This window comes from Salvelinus namaycush, chromosome 1 (genome assembly GCF_016432855.1).
Source record: "Salvelinus namaycush isolate Seneca chromosome 1, SaNama_1.0, whole genome shotgun sequence".
Classification (NCBI taxonomy): Eukaryota; Metazoa; Chordata; class Actinopteri; order Salmoniformes; family Salmonidae; genus Salvelinus; species Salvelinus namaycush.
In genome coordinates this window covers 61,809,015-61,826,286 of record NC_052307.1, presented here as the reverse complement: position 1 = coordinate 61,826,286, position 17,272 = coordinate 61,809,015, and the positions used below count along the sequence as shown (strand labels likewise).

The following is a 17,272-nucleotide window of genomic DNA, read 5'->3' as shown; positions in this document are numbered from 1 at the left end:
TAACTCTAACTACAACCTCATGAATTGTAGATGTTTTTGGATAATATCCACACTCTGAGGTCATCTTCAACACACATGTGGTATGTCAAAGATGATCAGAGAGTGTTTTAGCTAGCATGTGATAGCGGTGTGGCTCTCCACAGGGCCTAGGAGGAGATCCAGCTTTACCGCTGTGCCCTTTTCCGCCACAGGCCCTGTGGTGTTGATTTAGCCTGGCTCTGTGCTAGATTACAACACTAATCCTCCCCTGCTCCAGTTATCAGGGCACTTTTAAAGTTGACTGGAGAAGACTCACTCACAGAGCCATCGGTCTGTTGCTCCTGAATGACTGACAGACAGCAGGACAGAAGGATATGGGCTTGTACTGTATGAATCTGCCCTGGGCTCCTCTAGTTGTCCTCCTGGGGTAGAGAAAAGCATGTCATGTACTTCCTCCATAACTAGAATGGAAAACTGCATCATGTCTCCATGTGAAGCATGGGAAAGGAGATGGCGTCCCACTGATATGACTGTGGAAGTGATCTGGCTGAGTCCATAAACAGCGTAGGTATGTGATCTTATCAAAGCCTTATTGTATGCTGATGTTTGGCTTCCCTGACAGCTTTGGACTCTGTTTATATCACACATGCCATGCTGTGCTAACCAATTGATTACATTACAGTTTTTTACGATTGCTGACACACTACAATTTAACTTTTCCCACAATTAGCAAAACCTTACACTCAAGGAGCAAAACACAAGGCTAGATTTGCACAACTGTAAGCACATTGTCAGCTTCACACTATTTGCAAAACATTACACACAGTGATTTGCAAAACACTAAACACACTTGTATACATCAGACACAGAAGTATATCATAATGTCACTTCCTTGCAATTCCAAAGCACTGACTGTCAAATTACCACACCTATGAGCCATCGGGTGCACACAGCCATCGGGTGCACAAACACATGATTGCTAAATTGTAAACACACCAATCAGGTTTAAGCACTATAAAAATGCAGCAGTAGGTTCACCTGCCTTCAACCAAAATGGAAGGAGTCAGAAGAAGAGTGAGGGTGAGAGGAGGAGTACACAGAGAAGGAGGTAGAGGAAGAGGCAGAGGCCGAGGCCGAGGCAGAGGCCGAGTCAGAGTCAGAGGTCGAGGAAGACCTGAAGCAGGAGGAGAATGTGCACAAAGAAGAAGAGGACCAAACTTATCAAATGACATTCGTGCAACACTAGTGGACCATGTTGTGAACCACGGATTGACGCTGAGGGAGGCTGGACTGAGAGTTCAGCCAAATCTTAGCAGATATACAGTGGCATCTGTCATAATGTCACTTTTCGACAGGAAAACAGGTAAAAGAAGATCTGTCTACAGTTACAGTAATCAGCCGCTTATTGTATGCACCATATCCGCACTTGTGATACCCCTTCCTGTGACATTGTACAGTAAGTTACATGTATTATTCTCTACATAGGATTGAGGGTCGGGAACGACAAGGAGGAAGGGGGCCCATATTCACGCAAGAACAAGAGAGAGAGATAATAGACATGGTTTTGGCCAATAATGCTATCAGGCTCAGAGAACTACAAGCCAACATTATCGGTGACCATGCCATTTTCAATAATGTCCATCAGGTCTCTCAGTCAACACTGGCACGCATCCTGAAAAGACATCAGGTTGAAATGAAACAACTTTATCGAGTGCCTTTTGAGCGGAATTCAGAGAGGGTCAAACGGCTGCAGCATGAGTATGTGGAGGTTTGTATTGTTCACTTTAGCACTGTGATGTTGCATACTGCACACATGACTTCTTTACATTGACTGTATACTAGACCTATCCTGAACTACACAATCTTGTCTTTCACTGTATTTCAGGGAGTTTTGCAGATGGATGCTGAGGAAATCCGACATGAATTCATATATATTGATGAGGCAGGGTTCAACCTCACAAAAGCAAGAAGGAGAGGCAGAAATATCATTGGCCACAGGGCTATAATCAATGTCCCAGGGCAACGTGGGGATAACATCACCCTTTGCGCTGCCATTTCACAGCATGGGGTTGTCCTCCATCATGCCAAAATGGGCCCTTACAACACACCTCACATTCTCGCATTTTTGGACCGATTGCACCACATCGTCACAGTAGGTAATGAAATGCACCAGATGCAATACACGGTCTTCTGGGACAATGTGTCATTCCACCGCTCTGCTTTGGTCCAGAACTGGTTTCAACACCATCCACAGTTGACAGTACTATACCTTCCACCATACTCTCCGTTTCTAAACCCTATCGAAGAGTTTTTCTCTGCATGGCGGTGGAAGGTTTACGATCTCCAGCCCCAGGCTCAGGTACCCCTCATTCAGGCCATGGAGGACGCCTGTGACCAAGTCGACGGCGCAGCTGTGCAAGGATGGATTCGACATTCAAGACGGTTCTTCCCGCGTTGTCTTGCTAATGACGATATTGCTTGTGATGTTGATGAAATTCTCTGGCCAGATCCAGCTAGGCGAAGAGATAATGTATAGTATGTTTACTGTAGTATTTTCTGTACAATATTGTCAGTTTTTTTCTGATTATTTTTTATGTTTGTTGTTGTTGTTATTTACTGTAATTGTAACCTGTACTGGATACAGTATTTTAAGTTTGTCTGAGCTAACAGTGTTATGCACACTACTGTAGTAGCATGAAAACTGGGACATGTTTTGTTGTGATTCTCCATGTTGACATGTTGACTGATTTGGGTATATGGAGAGAAATAAATGATATTTTCCTCAGTCTGCAGCGTTGGTCTTGTGTAGTGTTTGTATAGTTGCACTTTCTCTGTGTACTTCATTTACACTACTCTAATCACTGACAATTAGACTTGCTAAAAGTGTTTTAGGTTAGCAACAGCAGTGTGTAACTGGTTCAAAAAGATTGAAGTCATATGAAATGTGTGTGTTTCGTATGGTAACAAAATATTCTTTTTATGAAGTCGTGTATAGTTTTGACAAAAGTGTTCCATTTTGCAAATGATCTGAAGTGTTGTGCTACTTTGGTGTAGGGTTGTGCTAATTGTGTGTAGTGTTTTGACAAACCGGGCCCTGTTTTCAAAATTGTGCTTAAACAATTGAAATAAACTGTAATTTGGATGATTCAATTATGCATTGATATCAAGTGATATTTAGTGGTTGACATACAGTATCTTCGATGACATTGTGAAAGAATGGCCCTCTTGTGACTTTGTGATAACTGTCTAAGAGGAACACAAGAATCACACCTCTTACAAATCCATGGGCTCTTATCAAGCATCTAGGAGGGCCTGGGGGAGTTATTATTTTTGACTGATTGGAGACCTGCACTAGTCAGTTTGTAGACGCTATCACACCATTGGATGACTCCTTGTGTTCCTATGGCAAGGCACATCTATCCATTTCATTTTCTTCTCAGATTTTTAACAGAACAATGACAGGACCCTTGTTGAGTTTTCCTATGTGAGCAGTCGTTCAACTGACTGTAGAGCAGCGTATTTCCAAGCGTCAGATACTGTACCCACCACCAGGTGGCAGAGTTGCCAAGAAAGAAGAGCGTATTACCGTAGTGTCATTTACATATGTCTATTGATAGAGCGGAAACTAAGGCTTGATACTGTTGAAATAAATCCAAAGTGTGAGCTAATATGAACATGTGTGGGCAAGCTTATTGTCATGTAGATTCTATATTCTACAGTACAGTATGAGACGTGGGATATTCCTTTCTAATGTAGATTACAGTTATATGATGAATGACAGCCCTAAGGCATTAGTACCGTGCCATCTTACTGTGTGATGGGTAACTTCTTGGCTTTATGGACAACTGTCTGGGCTTGATGGTTTTACATACGCTGAACTTCTACCTGGCTAGCCACTTAGTTCCTACTTAAAAATATAAAAAATCCTGTAAACTTGACATAGCTTGCAGATTTTGGGGTCGGGTAGTTTTTAGGTAGTTTGTTGTCTCACTTGGCCAGAAGTCTTGTGTTTGTTCTTTCTGCATAGTTCCAGGAAAAGCCTTGAACTATAGGCTAACAGGGCCTTCTTGGTGACCCATGGTGGAATTTGTTAAAATGTGATTGATTAGTACTTGACAACGCTCACATTTTCCTTGATCAGTCTTGACCTGTATACATAATGCTTTATGTAAGGCCTGCTGCACTGTCTGTCCTGTCACACCTGTTGTCAGATCACCCTGTTCAAAATCAAAGAGATTCTCACCTCTTCAACTCGAATTATTACTGTCAGAGGCTTTGAAGATGGAGAGGTCCATTGCATGTTTTAGCCTCTTGGCATATTTCCACTGTTTTTCGGTTCTCACATTTAAGAATTCCTTACATGAAGGAAAGTAACGAACTTGAGATGCATGGCCCCCAGGCTTATAGGATTGCCACGTCTCTAACTGTCCGGGTGTCCCCTGGAGGAAGGAGGATTGATGATGAGGTGTCCAAACACTGGTTAGGGAGACATTTACCTGACTATACTCATCATTTAGCTCATATGTCACCTTATAGACTGCTACTGTCCTCAGTGTTGCCTGTCTGTATTTCAGCACTGCTGTGGTCCAACTGTAACAGGCCCAGGATGTTTCACTACTCTTTAGTGATTTCATAAAACATTTCTGGAGAATTAATAGGTGACATATGTATTTTCCATTAGTACCATTTAAAAATTGTGCTTTTGTGTAGGTGGTGAAAGCAATCACCTTGTCAAGATGGTGCCATTTTAAGTCACTAGATGGCATTAGAACCAAAACAATGTAATTTAACATGTCTCTGGCAAGCTGTCTTGTAGTGCATGCCTTCTTATACAATCAAATAATAATTGCATTGCAATTCCATTGGCACCTATCCCTAACTTTTACAATGACCCAAGACAATCCATAACCTCTCTCTGGCTCAGTGGAGTTACTAATGACCATGTTTTGAATAAGACAGGAAGGAAGTGCAATGGCCTCTTCTTGAACCATACATTCATCCAAATTGTATCTGGCATACCAATCAAATAGAGTTCTGGTGTACACTTCACTTGTGCGGCAACATATTTTCGATAGATTTGGTCAGCAAGCAAACCAATCTAGGTAGGGTATACCACGGACAGTTGTTGGAAACCCTTAAATGTTATTCAAAGTTTCATTTAGAATTTGCCTGTGGAAGAGTAAAGTTTAATGAGAGCAAATGTAATGTTGTTATTGGCATTAATAACTGTTCCTGACCTAATGGGCATATCTAAATAACAGACATAATCTTTTACAGGCTTTGATATTTCAAACATCCATGGAGTGACTGCAACCTTCCTGTGGTTGATTAATAGCAATGACTGTCTGTCTGTCTGTCTGTCTGTCTGTCTGCACAGCTCATGAACGAGCTTCGCAATGGCTGTTTTTTTTATGCTCTCTGCGTGCCTCGCAGGAATGTTACACAGACCCCCCCTCCGTCCCCCCCATAGCGCTGCATCCTGATGTCCAGACTGTCTACCATTGTGTGCAGATGGAGCTGGGTCTCTCATCCTCCCGTAATGGCTGAAGGGCCACGCTGCAGTGTGGAGTGAGCCAGCAAATATGCACTGTACTATGCAGGAATGCGCCTGGCACTCCTGTCTGCCCTCTAGGGGGGCCACAGGGAGAGTGGAAGGGGAATTGATTTAATGAGAGCCTGAAATCACTTAACCCAGACCAGGTGCTACATGTCTCACTGGAGCTGGGCAGACAATAGAATGCCACTTTCAATTTACAACAGTAATTTCCTGTGGAAAAGAGAAAGTCTGGACAGAGTCAACTTTTATATTCAAAATGTTTATTGTATGACAATGTTAATTGCTTCGACACAAATAAAATAGACCACATTTACAAATATATTATACCATAGCTATAAAACCATTTATCCTATTAGCACAATTCCAAACATATAACATCCATGATGCAAACAATAGTGGAAACAACAAATAGTTACAATGCCCTTATATTTTCTTCCTGTACAAAAATAGTTCTATCTCCATAAGTAGTTGAATCTAACCTATATAATATTTAAATAATGATATCTGAAATATCTTATATACAAACTGGCAAATAAAAATATACATACATAGATTGCACATGTGTTTTATACAAAACATATTCAAGTATAGTTCCATCCATTGTGGACTGGCACAGATATTTCATACAATCTCTAATGCATTTCCCTCATACAGTGACCAAAAACTTCAGCTTCATAGCTCTTTATTATAAGTCCATCTCCTTATGTCTCATCTCCCTGTTTGGCATGGACCAGATGTCTTTAGATGTATTTTAGGTCCACATAGATATCTGACTGAGACTGCTGGGACTGAAAAGTGCAGATGAGTATAGAGGGTTTGGTGAAATTGGCTCCTGTAATCCACAGGGTAAAACTCAAAGTTCAGGATCTGCATAAGAGGTTTATAGAGTCCCAGTATTTACGCAGTGGACTCTTCTCTGAGTCTGTACCGCTGTATTGACCTTGCTCCTCTCCCACAGCTGGGCAGAGATAGCACCATCCTCAGCATCTCTCCCTCTCTCTCTTCACGGTGCCATCCAGTGCCTGTAGACCAGCTGTTGTTTTGGCGCTCTGCATCGCCAATGCCTCTGCTAAGTCCAGCTTCCAGAGGCGCTGCAGCTATCGCTCAGTACTCACGTCTGGAAAAAATGCACTGGAGAACATTTGGAAAAAGTCTGAGGCATTTGGAGAATTTTAGAACAGGGCAGAGACACTAAGCCTCGACTGCTGCTCTCCTCCCCTGTTCCTCCCCTGTACAAGTCCAGCTCATGTCCGTCTGAACAGCTCCTCCAGCTTGTGAACATGTGAGTCTGCGTTGCCCCACACGGGCCTCAGCCTGCCCCCCTCCAGCCTCAGTGTGGCCCTGCGCTCAGGGAGGGAACGACGCCTCCGGCCGTAGCCTTGTGGGCTGATCTTGTCGATGGGTGCACTACCAATCTTTAGCTTGTTGTTGAGCTGGTGGATGCGGTGGGCCAGGTCGTGCACAGTGCAGGTGCCCAGAGAGCAGCCCGGTCTCCAGGCCTGGTTCACTGAATTTTTGGACCTCTTGGTTCGGACACTGATGTCAGTGCTGGAAGAGAGAGGAGGGAGAGGACCATTAATTAATGCCTTACATTCCTGAGCGGACACAACTTGACTCAGAGATCCCCTCCGCAGCTTGCTTACTTTAATGAGCCTTGTTTGACTATGGTGATTAATCTCTTAATTCCATTTGAAATCTTGATTTCTCAAGGATAACGAAATAGCACCATGCACATTGAGTTATGTAAAGGTTTGTATGGTATAGGCTTTTACCTGGAATGAGGAATCAGGGTGTCCCTGACGTCTTCTGGGCTGACAAACTGTACAGACTCCGCTATCCTCTCTCCAGAAAAACTGCTTAGATCTCGTCTCAATCTGCTCTGCATCCATATGCTCAACCTGGGAAAGAAGAAATCCAACTCATTAAAAACTGTTCAAAGAAGTCCACAAAGTACACAACAGTATGTGCTGATATCATGGTCACTATGCATTGTAGCAGACTTATCTTGACAAATAGCTCATCAATTAGCTCACCTCATTTTGAGCTCTGGGCTCATTTCAAGTTGGAATCCAGCCACGCTCTGGGCAATGGTGGCCAGCAGACAGCCGTAGATGAAAGACTGCAGGATCAGTTTCATTTTGACTGGCACCTGTGGGGAAAGTGGGGAAAAAACGTGTTAGTTATTTACTTATTAACGATAACTTACTGAGTTTCCTCCTATCATTACATGTGAGCCTCCCCTCACAAACCTCTTGCTGTTGCTTACACAAGAGTCCAAAAGCCAAGTTATTTTCACTTATCATTCATTTATTTAAAATGTCACACTAAGGTCACATTTTATTCTCTTAAGTAAACTTACAACCAAGTTGCAGGCCCTGGCCAGTGAAAAGCAGGACACAGTCTATAGAAGACTGAGTTTCCTCAGCTAGAGTAAGCTTTAACCTCCCCTGAGTAAAGTCAATCCCATTCAGTCAATTAAATCCATAACCCAAAAAGAACCGGTAAACTTAAGGTTAGATAGAGAGAGATAAGCCTTATTTGGTATTTCTGCCCGACGTCCACAACCCCCCACAGTCATGCACAAGAAGACCGGCACTCCTTATATAATAAGATTGATAACATGTCCTTGTCTAACGCACTTGAGCTCCTGATAAAGCCATCTGTGGCAAACAGAGCAACAGTCAATATCTGGTTCAATTGAAAGTACATACCTGAAATCCTTCAATAATTCACTTGGGTGATAAAGTAGTTATAGTAGAGTCAATGTGGAGAGAGTATTCCAAAGGCTTCTTGAAGTTGCTGTTGGTGCTGAAAGGCAGCTGTGACACTGTGCTAATAGTCTCTACACACCAGACGATGAGCCTTTATAGTGGAGGTGGGAGGGGCTCACTGACTGACACACACAGACTCATCCCAGTCCCACTACTCCACCCCACACAGACCAGCACTACTGGAAGCCAGCTTTATCAGTGGGATAATGCAACAACATAGCAAACCCAGGAGAATAATAAAGTTTAAATAAGCCAGAAGTAATTCAATAGATATTTGGGTCATATGAGAGTGATTTACTGTAATACTTGTTAAGGAATGTTGTTGTTATTTCCTCTGTTTTTCATTGATAGAATCTTTATTTGTGATTTGAAATTCACATTTTTACAACTTTCTTTTTATCAAATGTATTTATAAAGATTACATAAAAAAGAAAAAAGAAATTATGTTTTCGCAAACACATTAAGAAACAATGATTCACACTCCCAACAGAGAAAATGGTGAGTGCTCATTCCTTTGGTATTTGGGGAGGAGGCAGAGAACATTCTAAACCAAATTATTATGTCCACTGACATAATTAAACATTTTAGACATAACTGAGCTTTGAGGTCAAGGGGTTATTAACTTTTGTCCACCTGCATTCCGGCACATTTTTGTCATATATAATTTCTTCAATGTTGACACAATGCCCTCTGAAGGCAATATCTGATTACAAGTTTAGTCATCTTGAGGAAACGTTGGTTGGTGGGTTTGACGTGAGTTAACACAAGAACACTTAGTAGTTATTCATTAATAGTAAGTGTGTCAAATTATAACCACTACATTCTCCATGTCTGCGTTTGTTTAAACATTAGGGCAAATATTTGGCTGTACTAATGTAAATGTTTAGATGAATTTAGCAGTTATCTCAAATAAATCAAGAGGGTTATTTATCATAAGATTATATCTGCTGGCTTTACATAATCTCTAACTAACATGGTATTTCAAAAACAATTAGGATGACTTCTTCATGCTCAACACATCACGACTGAGATCCATTAAATAAAGGGGATAATAGGTTAAGTCACAAGAGACAGCAAGTCTGATCCCTGTGTTACTGATATCTGCTCCTCCCAATCACTGATTATATGACTTCATCTCAAACCAAAGTATAATGATTTTGCACTGAACCCCTTTAGCTCTTTGACCATAATAAAAGTACATTTAAAATGTGCTTGGCTAAATTAAACCATTCCAGAATGAATGGTGAGACATATTTCAAAGTACGGGCAGTGAAATAAAGTGAGATATGCAGCGGGGTCAAAACAATTTCAGCGAGGGTCATAAGGCAGATGTTGATTACAGGCCCCTGGGGACAGATATCTGCACAAGATGCCATCAGGATTAGCACAGGGTCTAACAATTTTAGTTTTTTTCATTCCAGTCAACCACACAGCGGACCCAAAGCTGGTGTCTGGTGAGGGTATGTCTGGGGATGGGAACAGTGCGTTGAAATTTGCTTGTGTAGTCCCCAAGACTTGGCCTTAAATCTCAAGAACACTGAAAAACATGTAAGCCTAGATGTGATCAGATAATCACAATTTGTGGCTTTCAATGTGTAATGTCTTCAATAGCAAATACGTAAGTATTTTGGGAACAACATGTGAAATGCTTTCTCAGTGCTCAGAATGTATCTCAAACAAGTGATAAAGAACCTTGTACGTGCTGAATAGAACATATCTGCGTGTATCGCATTTTACTATGTCACGTGCAGTAATTCAGACAGAAGGTCACCTAAATCTCCGTTCAGCCTTGAATAGAAATCCTACTACACACCATTCTACACATAATTCTTACGACTTCCTTGCTTACCTGGTGTCCCTTGTGTTACTGTAAATACATAAATGTGAAACACGTGTTGTAAACCAGCAAACATTTTGTAACCATTTGTAATGATAATTGCCTCTCCCAGACAAGTAATCCCCAAGTACCCAAGTCATTTAATCTCCTAATATGGAGAGAAGAAGATTGCGCAACCATGACAGCATCATTGTTCAGTGGCTCCTTATATGGAGCAATCATTTGTTAGCTTCTTGTAAGACAGGTGTCAGGAACATGACCACTATTTGTTCAGTCACAGCTGTGGCATGTTAATGTAACAGGTAAGGTGGGAAGGAACGTGAACTAGGAAGCTATGTCTTGGAAGGTTTATAGAGGAATAGATGAACACATACCTAGATATTGATATGTTATGGAAATGTTCCTCAAAGTTGTCATGGTGATTTGATAGACCTGGAAGCTTTGTGGGGTTTGCACCTGTATAGTCATTCATTCTTTCATTCTGCTCCCTTGAACCCCATTGACCTGGAACAATTTCAATTTTTTTTATTCAACAACTCAAATACCAAATTTGGTAGAGTTAGATGACAAAAGTCATGATTTATTATTTCAACTGCAGACGGAGCGGCAGACATATTGGATTATTGTAAAATACTTTCTATTCAGAAATATTATGCTATTGTGCAAAATATAACTCAGCTACATGTCTGGTGTTGAAGTGAAGACCCTATCATGACAGATATGATAACACCTTACAGAAGAGAAGCAGCTGATAGCATAAGCATAATGGTTGGCGGAGCGGAATCATCAAAATTAACTTAACAATAGGCTACTTGTTAATGAAGAGATTCTCTCTCAAATTGCCCTAGTACGCTAGGGACCATGACGTTGTGGAATATGTTCAGTCCAAGTCATTGAGATGTTGGCAAAAACAGCACAAGAGAAGAATTCCCGCGCACCGGTTTTCCACCCCGCAGCGTCTCCCTCCCCTATTTATTGGCAGGAAAGGTCACTCACTGTCCACAGAATTCCAGAAGTAAGTGGAGTTGTGCACTCTTTTTTCACATTTTGCCTGACCTTACCCCCAAGTCTTGTGTGTGAGTGAGCCTAATGCCCCCCGGTGTGTGTGTGTGTTTGTGTGTGTGCGCCATAGACATTTAAAGGTGTGCGCGTGTTTTTGTCTGAGAGAGAGAGAGAGAGAGAGAGAGAGAGAGAGAGAGAGAGAGAGAGAGAGAGAGAGAGAGAAAGAGAGAGAGAGAGAGAGAGAGAGAAGGGAGGGAGGGGATGTTTATGTTTGACGCAGTGTGATTATGGAAAATAGTAATCATGCTATTGACACAGATTTTTTCACCAGCACCCTCTGCTTCGTGCTTCTACCAAACTAAATATCCTATACAATTAATTCAATACATGTTTAAGAAATACTGGATGCCACAACCTGCAATACTTTTAATTTATCTTAATGTATTATAACCCACATTCTTGGAAAGAAAATTAGGCTACTATTTTTTCTCATTTAGCCTAGTTACACCTCTATTTTGTCTCATCTACTCTCGAATGGCCTTTAAAATATTTGGGTAACTTATTTTTTATTTATTTTTTATTTATTTTTTATTACCCCTTTTCTCCCCAATTGGTAGGTAACTTTTTTTATGAGCATGCTAAAGGGATTCGAGTGGTCATCAGATGGTTTTCCGTGCCGGCCAACAAGTGGTGTGGCAGGGTGTGACACCGTTTGCGGCCACACAGTTTCTATTTGTAAACCAAGCGCCCACGCCCATGGATGTCGCTACTTCCACACGCAGGCGCAATATCACTCCTTCTGTCAAACATGGCTGTGCTTTTGAAGAAAGAAAAATGCTGAATTGTGTTGGTAGATTTCGGAAAAAGAAGCAAACATGGCGAGATTGGCTGATTATTTGATTGTCGTGAGATTAGATCAGGACAAAACTGGTGAGTTTTTGAATGTAACGCTTGGAACACGAATGCTACATTGAGCTTCAAATGCTTGGGTTTATCCAGGCCGTCAGTGTTGATAATGCTAGCTGGTTAGCTTAGACTAGCTAGGTGGCTAGCTATTGATATCTGAGATTTGAAGCAGTCTGCAGCGTTCCATTGTTGAACTATCGGTAGATTTAGAATGCACATACGACGGTTTTTAAATATATGCAAAGGGTGGGGCTGGGGGGGGGGGGGGGGGTGACTGAGTGTTGTAGATATTTAAACCACAAATTGGAGTTTCATTGAGTCGAACTGTAACATCCTGTTGATGTGACAAATCCAGCCCTTTGGAATTGTAGTTCGTGACGTGCGTGGCTTGCACCGGGAGCAGCTTTGGTATCATGATTTTGGAGAATGCATTCAGCTGTAAGGTTTGCAAAAGTCGCGAGCTGCTGTGATTTATTTAGTCTCATATCATTTGCAAACTGTAGGATATCATATTTTGTTTGACACCGGCAGAATGAAAATAGAAATCCTAACTTCCTGTCTTATACGAAATTGTTTTTATCTAACGTCCCTACAAGATGGGCTGGGCATAGGGGAGGTCAATTACTTGGTATTTCTGTGTTTTTGGGGGGACTCAAAAGTGGGGCCCAGAACTGAGGTTCCCAAACCAGACCCACACTTTGGTCTGCTAAACCATTGTTATACTGTACTTTTGTAACAAAATTACTTGGCCTACAGTTGGAACATTCCTTTTGAATTGGCTTGGTTGAAAGAGGAACCTACTGAAGAAGAGCAAACAAGAAAGCGGATGTTTATAGTGATCCCAAAGTATGGCCTGCATTCGAAGAATGATGAAGGAATGTAGACTACCCGTAAGGGAGTAAAGACACATCCCAAGTGCAGTGGCATCTTTCCAGGCCCATGTGTGAGAGGGAGACAACCAATCAATCCAGCTGAATCCACTCACTCACTAGAGGCAGCCACATGAATAGGTAAATAGTGGCCCCAATGTCACTCAACAGACAAACAACTTCTGTGCCGTAGGAACAAAATGTTCCCGGCATCGCTGGAGCCTAGATGGATTCAGGCCGCCATCCTCACAAAACCCCCAGTTCTGACTGAGCTGGATAATGATGAATAGACTGAGAGAGTGGTGGATCTCCCTGATAAGAGGATGTTTCTGTTACAGCCAGAGGTGATTGAATACGCCTCTAGTAGGGACGGGGATTTCCAGATAAAAAAAAGTATCTCTGTCCATCCTCTGTTTATTTCCCCATCCTGTTCTCATGTGTTACTGAGGTGTGGGATTATGTACGTCCAGGGATGTCTGGACCTGGGGGGAATCAGCAGTTCTACTGCATAGATGTCCCTTTGTGTGAACTGGAGTTGCATTCTCTACTCTACTGGAAAACTGGAAATGCTTTTTAGAGTTGATACAGACTCTCACAAAAAGAAAACAAACAACAAGAACATGTCTCCCTGAGAATGCATTTGACTTAATTGCTTTGCCCTTCTTTTGTAAAGCTGGACTGCAGACAGTGGGCTGAGTAGACAGCAGCTGCTTTTTCTCCACCTTGCTCGTTAAGTCCAGCCAGGGATCCACACAGAAGTCATGATCACTTCCCTGCTTCATTGTGGCTCCTGCTCCACACTTGACCCAATTCTATTCCAAATTACTGACTCATAAAAAATCATGTTGATGCTAGTTGTCATTTGTTGAAGGATAGGTCTGCTGTCAAGAGAGCGGCCCAGCCAGTTCATGGCATAAGCTAGTTTAGGCTATTTCTACTCCAGTGATATTTTACTAATGGGAGCCTCCCTCCGTGTAGGAAGATTGGGAAAAGATTCATTGGTCAGGTAAGACATAAAACCAACAGGACGAGCCACATATTGTCCAGGCATAATCCATGGATTTTCAGCCTAGTAAAGCAAACAAACTCTTCAGATCTGTAGCTTACATTCCTTGGAGACCTTAATAAAGGCACGTACCTAGCCAACATCAACCCACTACATTCAGTTTGTCATACCACTAAATTTGACTTCAGCATGGGTTAGAGGTAGGCCCTACCTGGAAAGGAACCTTTTATGATGATGATGGGCGCTTTTGATAAATGATTTTTCTTCTTCTGTGTCTGCATCACTGTGGTCACTTAGATAACAATGAATAGAAGTTGGCTGTGATATGTTATGCTGGAATTACACTAGGGTTGGACGATATTACGATAATATTGTCTATCGACAGTGATTCACAGCCATTGCTGCTGGTGACGACATCGTGATGTGACAGACAACGGTTTAGCCTATTTGAATTTGACTGGCATCCCACAGTATAGAATAGTGTCTGGTAGAGCACAGCAGGGCAGCACACAAGTGACATTCAGAGTAATTTGCCTATTCCTATTTGCTATTACCTATTTCAATATGTTATACATAACGCAAGAGAGTAATGCAAGCCAGACAGAGCGGAGAATTCCTGTCAGAATATATTGTTTCTCTTCTCCCCCACCTCCTGGTCGGATGCATGGGTTTTAGGCTATAGCCTAAACTTAATAATAACGAACACTCCTTAACTGTCTTGCGTTTTATCTGTTTTAAAGAAACTATTTCCTTCGAATGGCTATATGACTGAAGGCTACGCTTCATCATTTTATGCATGGTTTGTGCAACAATAGGCTTTACTAGTTGAGTGACAACCAATGTAATTTGCTAGGTTATTTTTTAAAATCAAATGCACTGTTGAAAAGGTTGTTTTACCAGAATAAAAGTAGACTAAACTACCCTTGGAGAGACAACTCTCATCTGGCTATAGGTAGGCTACATGCTGATCGGAGCTTATATTTAGATATAATGATAGTTTTTTTGTGTACATTTTAGCCCCTTTTTTTTCTACCCACTTTTTCGTGAGATCCAATTGGTAATTACAGTCTTGTCCCATCGCTCCAACTCCCTTACGGACTCGTGAGAGGCGAAGGTCGAGAGCCATGCATCCTCCGAAATACGACCCTGCCAAGCCGCACTGCTTCTTGACACACTGCTTGCTTAACCCAGAAGCCAGGCGCACCAATGTGTTGGAGGAAACACCTTACAGCTGGTGACCGTGTCAGCATGCATGCGCCCGGCCCACCACAGGAGTCGCTAGAGCACGATGGGCCAAAGACATCTCGAGAAGCTCACTCCGAGTCTGTCAACTCCCAAACAGTCTAAAACATTAGGTTATGAGACTGGGGAGAGGTGAAATCCAAAGTTGTGCAATATAGGGTAGCGCATTTTGGGGAATATTCAGAGGTGGACATTTTCTGTGGGAATTAATGGAAATGTATGCAAATGAATATTAATACCATTCAAATGTAGATGTTTTTTGCATTGGATATATTCATCATATGGAGACAAACATAAACCTTTTACTTTATCATAAGTAGACATAATTGCACATGATTAAATCCTTCCAATAAAATATAATGTAGTTACGAATTTAACTTTAATGAAATGAGTTGACTTCACATGGGGTTATTTCACTGAACAACAAAAGAGAGGGAATATTGAGTGATCCTCAATGATCCATCGCATCTCCCAAAAACATTTTCAACATACATCTGCAAAATGATAGTCTAGAAACAACTAAAGCTTTTTTTGTCTTCCTCTCAGGCTTCCATATCTTCTCCCTGGACCTCCTCAATGTCCACCTCTTGAACATCAGACTCTGAGGCCTCATCTTCACTGTCACTTTCCAACCTTGTTGAGGATGGCTCGATATTAGGCTCAAAAAGCCTGAAATTTTCCTTAGATGGCCACCAATTTTTAAACCCTTGTATTGGTCAGCCTGTTGCGTGCTTTAGTGTGTGTGTGTTCCCAAACAAGGACCATTTGCACTCTGATGCTGCGGATGATGGAGGCAACAGGGGAAAGAGCCTCAGATCCACAAAGTCCCTTCCACCAGGTGGCTGATGAGATGTGTTGGCACGACTGCCATATTGCATCTCCATCCCAAAGCCCTTGCTTGGAAGTGTACTTTGCCAGACTGCCAAGAACCTTGCCCTCATCCAGGCCAAGGTGGTGAGACACGGTAATGATGACACCATAGGCCTTGTTGATCTCTGCACCAGACAGGATGCTCTTGCCAGCATACTTTGGGTCCAACAGGTACGCTGCGGCGAGTATGGGCTTCAGGCAGAAGTCTTTGCTTTTTGATGTATTTCAGAACTGCAGTTTCCTCTGCTTAGAGCAACAGTGAAGTGGGCAGGGCAGTACGGATTTCTTCTCTTACATCTGCAAGCAGAGTCTGAACATCAGACAGGATGGCATTGTCTCCCTCAATCCGTGCAATGGCTACTGCTATAGGTTTCAGGTGTTTCAGGCTGCTTACCACTCTCTCTCAAAAACATAATCCAGGAGGATCCTCTTGATGGGGCTGTCCATATCGGCAGACTGTGGTATGGCAATTTCTTGGAGAGACTCCTTCCCCTCCAGGAGACTGTCAAACATGATGACAACACCACCCCAATGGGTGTTGCTGGGCAACTTCAATGTTATTCTTATTCTCACTTTGCTTGGTGAGGTAGATTGCTGCTATAACTTGATGACCCTTCACATACCTAACCATTTCCTTGTCTCTCTTGTAGAGTGTATCCATTGTTTTCAGTGCCATGCCATCCTTGAGGAGCAGATTCAATGCATGAGCAGCACAGCCAATGGGTGTGATGTGAGGGTAGGACTCCTTCACTTTAGACCAAGCAGCCTTCATGTTGGCAGCATTGTCTGTCACCAGTGCAAAGACCTTCTGTGGTCCTAGGTCGTTGATGACTACCTTCAGCTCATCTGCAATGTAGAGACCGGTGTGTCTGTTGTCCCTTGTCTGTGCTCTTGTAGAATACTGGTTGAAGGGTGGAGATGATGTAGTTAATTATTCCTTGCCCACGAACATTCGACCACTCATCAGAGATGATTGCAATACAGTCTGCTTTCTCTATGATTTGCTTGACCTTCACTTGAACTCTGCATCCAGCAAATGAGTAGATAAAGCATGTCTGGTTGGAGGGGGTGTATGCTGGGCGAATAACATTCAGAAATCTCTTCCAATACACATAGCCTGTGAGCATCAGAGGTGAACCAGTTGCATACACAGCTGGAGCAAGACATTCATCAGCATTTCTCTGACTACGTTCCTCCATTGAGTCAAAAAAACTTCTGATTCCAGGAGGACCA

The 17,272-nt window shown here is 42.2% G+C and overlaps 2 protein-coding genes across 2 annotated transcripts in view; one reads left to right on the top strand and one right to left on the bottom strand.

Moving 5' to 3' along the window:
- Positions 1-5,774: 5,774 nt before the first annotated feature.
- On the bottom strand, positions 5,775-8,359 carry LOC120056088 (pro-adrenomedullin-like). The gene is made up of 4 exons (XM_039004253.1): positions 8,248-8,359; positions 7,570-7,685; positions 7,309-7,434; positions 5,775-7,084 (listed from the first exon to the last, which is right to left on the bottom strand). The coding sequence occupies exons 2-4, from the start codon at positions 7,671-7,673 to the stop codon at positions 6,781-6,783; spliced, it is 534 nt and encodes a 177-aa protein (XP_038860181.1). The 5' UTR covers positions 7,674-7,685; positions 8,248-8,359; the 3' UTR covers positions 5,775-6,780.
- A 3,586-nt stretch (positions 8,360-11,945) lies between these two features.
- Positions 11,946-17,272, top strand: part of LOC120046664 (myotubularin-related protein 13-like) — a 160,579-nt gene continuing 155,252 nt past the window's right edge. Inside the window, exon 1 of the mRNA XM_038992064.1 lies at positions 11,946-12,076. Within this exon, the coding sequence (XP_038847992.1) occupies positions 12,022-12,076 (55 nt within the window). The 5' untranslated portion in view covers positions 11,946-12,021. The remainder of the gene's footprint in view (positions 12,077-17,272) is intronic.

What these genes read in the sequence shown, in the direction of transcription:
- LOC120056088 (XM_039004253.1), bottom strand. Translation starts at nt 7,673, where the DNA reads ATGAAACTGATCCTGCAGTCTTTCATCTACGGCTGTCTGCTGGCCACC. An exon ending in AGCCCAGAGCTCAAAATGAG is followed by an intron (nt 7,435 to 7,569) that starts GTGAGCTAATTG and finishes CTTCTTTCCCAG; the next exon opens with GTTGAGCATATGGATGCAGA. An exon ending in ACCCTGATTCCTCATTCCAG is followed by an intron (nt 7,085 to 7,308) that starts GTAAAAGCCTAT and finishes TCTCTCTTCCAG; the next exon opens with CACTGACATCAGTGTCCGAA.